At 44.4% G+C, this 7,220-nt stretch overlaps 1 protein-coding gene across 1 annotated transcript; it reads left to right on the top strand.

The window, feature by feature from the left end:
- The first annotated feature begins 413 nt into the window (after window positions 1-413).
- LOC130518971 (protein piccolo) lies at window positions 414-6,999 on the top strand. The gene is made up of 4 exons (XM_057021964.1): window positions 414-540; window positions 1,533-1,691; window positions 3,413-3,710; window positions 3,807-6,999. The coding sequence occupies exons 2-4, from the start codon at window positions 1,641-1,643 to the stop codon at window positions 5,642-5,644; spliced, it is 2,187 nt and encodes a 728-aa protein (XP_056877944.1). The 5' UTR covers window positions 414-540; window positions 1,533-1,640; the 3' UTR covers window positions 5,645-6,999.
- The last annotated feature ends 221 nt before the right edge of the window (window positions 7,000-7,220 follow it).

Raw genomic sequence — 7,220 nt, 5'->3', positions numbered from 1 at the left:
TGACGGTCAAGTCGGGTTAAATTTGTTAAAATCAGTTGAATCCCAAATATCAGACTGTACCTGAAGGCATCGTGTTGCACCAATAAATCAATTTCCAATTTAGTTATACTTTATTTAAAAAGCTCGGTTACCACCTGGAGTCTTTACAAAAGCCCAGAGCCTGACCCCCCCTTCCCGAAAAAAAGAAGCAGTAGTGGATGGAAAAACTCCTTTATCAGGAAGAAACCCTGAGCAGGACCATGGCGCATATGTGGAGACTCCTGCTGATGGACAGATGGTGGGGGAGGAAGAGAAGGAGAAAACGGTGAGGAATGCAGTCATACAGTATACACGTATGTAAAATCAATGTGTCACTGTATACACACGCGCGCGCACACAGTGGGCGGGGTTTCCTTGGAGCTTTAAGTAGTGCGTAACGCGCCGCCGCGCTGTCATTACGCACGCAGATTTCTTAAAAACAAAAATACCTTGAGAGGAAAATTAAAAGTTAGTAACACACTGATTCCGTCGAGGGATGGCTGAGGTATGAGGCATGTTTGGGTGAGTACATTAATTATTTCTTCACTGATTTATAGAAGCGGCATTGACTTGTTAGGATTTCATACAGTCATGAATCTGAATAATGAAAATCATTTCATTCACCATTAATGAGCTTTTAATGTTTCCTAAAATCTACAAACTTGTTATGTGGATGAAAGGATACAAAAACACTGTCAACGCCTACCTTAAACTATTACATTTTTAAAGGCAAGATATTATTTTTTTATGTGAAAGCCACTTCTATAAATGTACACTTGCTAATATTAAATTATTCCCATTAAGAGGACAAGTAGATGTGTACTATATGTACTAATGTACTATATTCAGCCTTTAGGTGTTATGAATTGAACACGCAGAAAATAGAAATGTGTGAAGTTCTTTCACAAAAGAACTGCAGACGGGAGCATTGTTTCTGGAACTGTGATCAAATAGATCACTTTATCACCATTGGTTAAATGGTTAAAAATATCATGTGGTGATGAAGTGGTGATAAAGCTGAAGAGTTCTCTGAGATGATTATACCTGCTGTAAGTTTGTGAATGGAGCCGTGGTCACCTCACCTCGTGCGCAGTTCCTGTCAGATCAGTTTGGGGACACTTTTCTTCCTTATACTGGAATGTGAGTGATGGTTTCATCCTCAGGAGCCTGTCGTGCAGCTTCCCATTCCAGGTGAACTGGTCTGTCAGGTGTCTCTTCTGAACCCGAACAACCCGAGAGCTCTTTCTGAACTACGTTGTCAAAATAGTTTCATGTGAAAAAAAAAAAGATAGAATATATTTAGCTCACTGTTGAACATCAGCAGGAGCCTCATCCAGAATTACTGATGAGAGTTCCTTTCACATCCCTCCACCCTCGTGATGCACGATATGTGCTATCCTCATTGATCTGGTTCAAGAACAAACCAATGTTTGCTTATAAAGCACCACTTAATGATGGTTTTACACCTTAGACTTTGCATAACTGGGGTATGTTTGATATCTCTGTGCCTCCAGGCAGAAGCTTGACACTTCACTGCAGGAGCGGATGCGATTCTTCTATTATTCTCCTGCCTGTCAGTAACCCCTGACCCTCCATGAGCTGACCCCTGACCCCCATGCATCATGGACCCTCATTTCCGTTACAGGGTCCACGGCCGGAACTCCAAGACAGGCGTAAGTGAGCAAAGATCAGTGCAGACAAACCTTTCTGTCCACGCGTGATCTCAATTCAAATCTATATACAGAAATAAGATCTATGGTACAGACTTACTTCAGAAAATCCTCCAATAATCTTAAAAAAATCCTTTAGGGGGCAAATGTGTAACTGAATATGATCTCTTTTGGACTGAGAACAGTTGGATTGTTGCGACTCGGCATGAACATCGATCATCCTCACTGTGACTGAGGCTTTGTTATGTCGACACAAAGTACTCAGTCATCACTGACGGAGAAATTACACCTGCTTCGCGGCCTAATCCCTTCGCATGCCTTTGGGATGACATTCGCTATCAACGCACGCTGCCCCCAAACCGGTTCCACTGCAGTCTTCTGGACTGTGAGCGGACCTGGTGACAATAGACATAATTCATCCCCGGCTGAAACCAGCACGTCGGTGTTTATCTCCTGTTGGTTTCAGTTGGGTGTTGCAGCAGGTGCTTAAAGGTGTGTAAAGCAAAACAAGGTCACAGTAACCTTGTCATGTCACCTCTCCTAAAACACAGACACCAGAAGCAAACCCCACATTAGCCAGAGGCTAAAGGCCATTTACCTTTTTGTGTAGCCAACAAAACTGAGCCGTATTAAACTGAATTTAGATGATAAATACAGTTGAAATTCAACTGACAGGTCAACTTCTGACAAGTTGAAGACTGACTTTACATTTAAGTCTGCACACCCTTTAGCTACTTACCTTAATTATCCCACAACAAAGGCCGCTTGCTAATTTTGCTATCCGCCCAAGTCTGGTACCACCAGCAGCAACTCTGACATCAAGAGTTAGCAGTCATTTAAATTAGTTGTTCATTAATTAGTATACTGGCCAGTATCATTGGAAAAACAAAGCAACAGCACCACTCAGATTATTATCTTAGCGCATCCTGGTCACTAGTTTAGCAAGAAGTCTGAAAACATTCGATGTAATAACTGGGATATGCATATATTAACACATATCTGGGTTTTTGTTCAGCTCTCTTATCTCCTATCTTGTGTACAGTCTTAATACATTCTGTCTTCAAGGGGGGGTTGCAGCATTACATCCATGTGGTTCCACTTAAATGGGTTAAATTGATCTTTATCAGAAGTGGGGAAAAAGACCTCAAAGTGCAGCAGTAAAATCAATAGTCCTTGGTGCCATTTGATACCTCATTGTGTTATTCTTCAGTGGCAGCACTGTCAACAGGTACTGGAGGAGGTAAAGCACAAACGGTGGGGGGGGAGTGCGGGGGTGAGGAGAAGGGCCGCCCAGCAAAAGAGAGGGGCATTTATTAGGGCTGGGAAAGAAGGATGGAGGGGTGGGACAGTGGAACAAACAGGTCTGTGTTCACTCTGCACACATGACTACTGTATGAGAAAGTCAAAGGTTTCAACATGCAGTTCAGTGATGAATTAGGTGAAGGCCAATCTGGTTGCTTTTACGCAGCTACACCTCATTTTCAACCAGAATATTGATGTCTGGGAGAATACTGGAGTACCTGTAAATTGTACTGATCAATCATTCTCATGAAAACTACGATTGACAGGGGAAAAACAAGCCAATGAGCATTAAATTAAGATCCAAACCAAGAAAAAAAACTAATAAACAAATAATTCTCATTTGAATGAACACTGTGTGAAATGGGTAAAGGTTCAACAGATAAATATATCACAAACAGTTTCCTCTCTCTTGGTCTTGACAGGAAGACGATGGACTGCACTTTCTGAGCCGGGAGGAACAGGAGTGCCTCCAGTTCTTTGAGAAAACTATCGACTCGCTGGAGGAGAGTCTGGAGGACAATGACCAGCAGCCCACTGCAAGAAGCAGAGGTGTGGAAGAGGTGGACGGACGCCTGACTTCGTCCCCTAGCCCCAGCACCATGCTTTCTACACTCCAATCAAGATTTCACGGTTCCAAAGACCATGATATCATAGACCTGGTTCGCCCTCAGCCAGACCTGGTGCAGAGCAGAGTGATGGATTTCGACCCCACTCATCCAGGTAGCATCAACGGCTCAACAGAATAATCCATCCAACAACAACAAAAAAAAACAACATTTGAGATTTGACTTTTCTAACTTTGTGTGTCCCTCCTAGACTTTCAGAATATGTTGCCAACTCCTGGAAGCCACATGGAGATGAAGCCAAGACATGATCCAATGGACAGTTTACCTCTAGACAACAACTTTGGGTCAACAGACAGCCAGGCCTTATCGTACCACCCTCCAGGATGCATTCCCACCCCGGTTCTGATTGCACAGAAGATTGCCGAGACCCAGCCAAGTGGAACAACTAACTTACAGCCCACTTCGGTCCACCGTTGTTGGAGTGAGGAGTATGAAAAGTCATCAAGCCCCAGCATTGACATTCCTGGTAAACAGGCTCCCCCCACCTCTGCTAAACCCACTCGGTATCCTGCTAACATCAACGTGATCCTTGGCAGCAAGGACCAGCAGAGCCATTCACATTCCAATGTGAACCTCCAAGAGAGAAGGTCCCTGATGCTAGCAAATCTGACAGGGTCACACCCACAGTTACAAGAAGAGGCTAATTACACTGCCGAGGAGAAGGCTCGGAGTATTCCCAGACGGAGCATTTCTTTCAAAGATCCAGCCCCGGACCAATCTAGGATGGAGGCTTTGTCTAAGCTGGGGTTGACCAGGAATAGAGCCATGTCTGGGGGACTGTCACTACCCGTTACCCCGAAAAGCCCCTCTCAAGTTGATGGAGATTCAGAAATTCCCAGAAGACATTCACTCAGAGAAAACAATTCCATATCAAACCTGTTGCCTCCGACGGTCCCAGAGACCAACTACCAACCACCAGCTGTTCCACAGACCAACTACCAACCACCAGTTGTCCCACAGACCAACTACCAACCACCAGCTGTTCCACAGACCAACTACCAACCACCAGCTGTTCCACAGACCAACTACCAACCACCAGCTGTTCCACAGACCAACTACCAACCACCAGTTGTCCCACAGACCAACTACCAACCACCAGCTGTTCCACAGACCAACTACCAACCACCAGCTGTTCCACAGACCAACTACCAACCACCAGCTGTTCCACAGACCAACTACCAACCACCAGTTGTCCCACAGACCAACTACCAACCACCAGTTGTCCCAAAGACCAACTACCAAACGCCAGCTGTTCCACAGACCAACTACCAACCACCAGCTGTTCCACAGACCAACTACCAAACACCAGCTGTCCCAAAGACTAGCTACCAACCACCGGCTGTTCCACAAAAAAGCTACCACCCGGCAGCTGTCCCACAAACCAACTACCATCCACCTGCTTTGGAAACCACAGCATCAGTTCCTCCACATCCTGAAGTCACCAGTCTGGAATTTAATAGCTATGGAGGAAAATCTATTGTGGTTAAGCCAACTACTTTACCAAAGACTGAACTTCCACCTTCTCCAACGAGCCCTGAGCCAAAGCTGCTCCCTCCTGCACTGGCGAACCCCACTGAATTTAACACCTATGGCGGAAAGTCTAAAACCATCAACCCTGCTCCCCCAGTTGTGAAGAAGAGCAACCTTCCTGACATCCTCAGTTCCCACATGGACAAGACTCAATCCTTGCCTGCAGGATCCGACCCAACACCTCCTGAATCCAGCAGTTACAGGGGAAAGAATCCAACCGTCAACCCTTCCACTGGCCTCAATCACCCTCCAAATCTCACAACAAGGAGTGTTAAAGCTCCAGCCCCAACTCCAGCACCAAGACCTCCACGAAACTCCTACCACGGCCAAGGTCTTACCCAGAAACCTGCGCAGCGTGCTTTATCCCCACAATACAGGCGGAAACCTACCTCCATGTTTCCTTCACAGGGCGTCACGGTACAGTTTTCTGGCCGTGGGGCCACAGAGGAATCCCGCAAGGATGCATTACGGAAACTGGGGCTGCTGAAAGACTCTTGAAACAATTTAGGGGTTTTCACTGGTGGAGGTTCTTGTATATTCTCATCAAGTTTCTACTTAGGTCAGAGCATGAGGTGAGGTTCATTGACTCACTGGAGACACATCTTGCATGGTTAGTTGTCACTTCCTGGCCATAAAAGTAAGAGGTAGGACACGGAGTCGTCGTCGAAACGGAAAACCCGATCAACAGATTAACTGTAAAAAGGTTCTTCTTATCTGTTACCAAGGAAACGCACATCAGCCAAGATATGAGAACAAGGATGTTTTAAAAATGAGGTGAACCCTCACCCGAGACAAAGGTTTAACTTGTAATTCATTCAGATGTGAATTATTTATTTTGCTGTTTGCAGATTTTTTCTTCTTGAGTTTTGACAGTTAAAGTGAAAATTCACCAACAAATAAAGAACCCAAATCCAACAAAACCGATTAGGAAACATCACAAATGCTCTGTTGGCTGGGTTGTAATGAACTCATGTCTGTTTTGGGGTGAACTTTCCCTTTAACTGCAAGCCTCAAAAAGAAAAGAACAAAAAAAAAAAAAAAAAACACTCATACTGGGAAAATAGGACCTGTAAATGTTTTTGTGTGTCCGGTTTAATTCAGATTAGTTTTGTTTTCCAAAGTTTAAAGTCCTGGTCCAGCTGTGAATCTTTATCACCTTGGTTTTGTGGGAATTTGGGGCATTTTTTCTGCCAGCACTTTACCTGAAACTGCTTTTCTGCCTACAAAAAAAGAGTTTTTTACAGATGTAAAATGAACAGGGGATCAAAGAGAGTTCCAGTGGATTGAGTAAATCCCATGTATGGGGATAACAATCACGCATGAGTAAAAGCGAGTCGGAGGGTATTTTTACATCGTGAAAATAACTCTAAAACCAAACCACAGACTGTGGAATCATGGGATTCTGAGGGCAGGACCTGAAAAGTGCTGGTGGCAAGAGGGGCGGGCGCAGGCTTCAAAACCACGGTCTACAAATACATCCTGGATCACCGACCGCCCGGGTCCTCGGCCCCCTCCCGCGTCTCCAACGCTGCTGCTTCTCTTGTGTGATATTTGTATGTCAGTGCGTCTTTGCTGTGTGTTCATGTTTGCATTTTATGAAGACTCCGGCCTCTGTAGTTTATCTGCAGTAACTCATGAAGAATATTTTAGACACTGTTGTCAACTATGTTTACAGACTCCGGTTTTGCTGTAGTCCAGCTACAGTTGTTCAGAAGGCTATTAAGTGACAAAGATTAACCAGGAAAAGGGATTTAAACTGTACAAACTTATGATCAATCACATGAATGTTACCTATGAAATGTCTATGTTGTGTTCTGTATAGACTCTGTTAAACATTAAACATAACGAGAGTCCTTTCTTTGTTTTCCTTTGACTGACTGGAATGTGAGGAACAAACAAACGCCGATCAATGATTGGTCCATAAATGCGCACTATTTACTGAGGGTAGAGAATTACAAGAGGCTTATTGAGGAAATCCAGTAAACATCTCGAGAACGCCACCCTTGATGCAGGTTAGGTGTGTTCATAGAGCTGGAACTAATTAGCTTAGCTTAGCATTTTTACATGCCATGTT

Source organism: Takifugu flavidus, chromosome 22 (genome assembly GCF_003711565.1).
Source record: "Takifugu flavidus isolate HTHZ2018 chromosome 22, ASM371156v2, whole genome shotgun sequence".
Classification (NCBI taxonomy): domain Eukaryota; kingdom Metazoa; phylum Chordata; class Actinopteri; order Tetraodontiformes; family Tetraodontidae; genus Takifugu; species Takifugu flavidus.
Note: the sequence above shows the minus strand (reverse complement) of the source record. Positions and strands in the feature narration are given on the sequence as shown.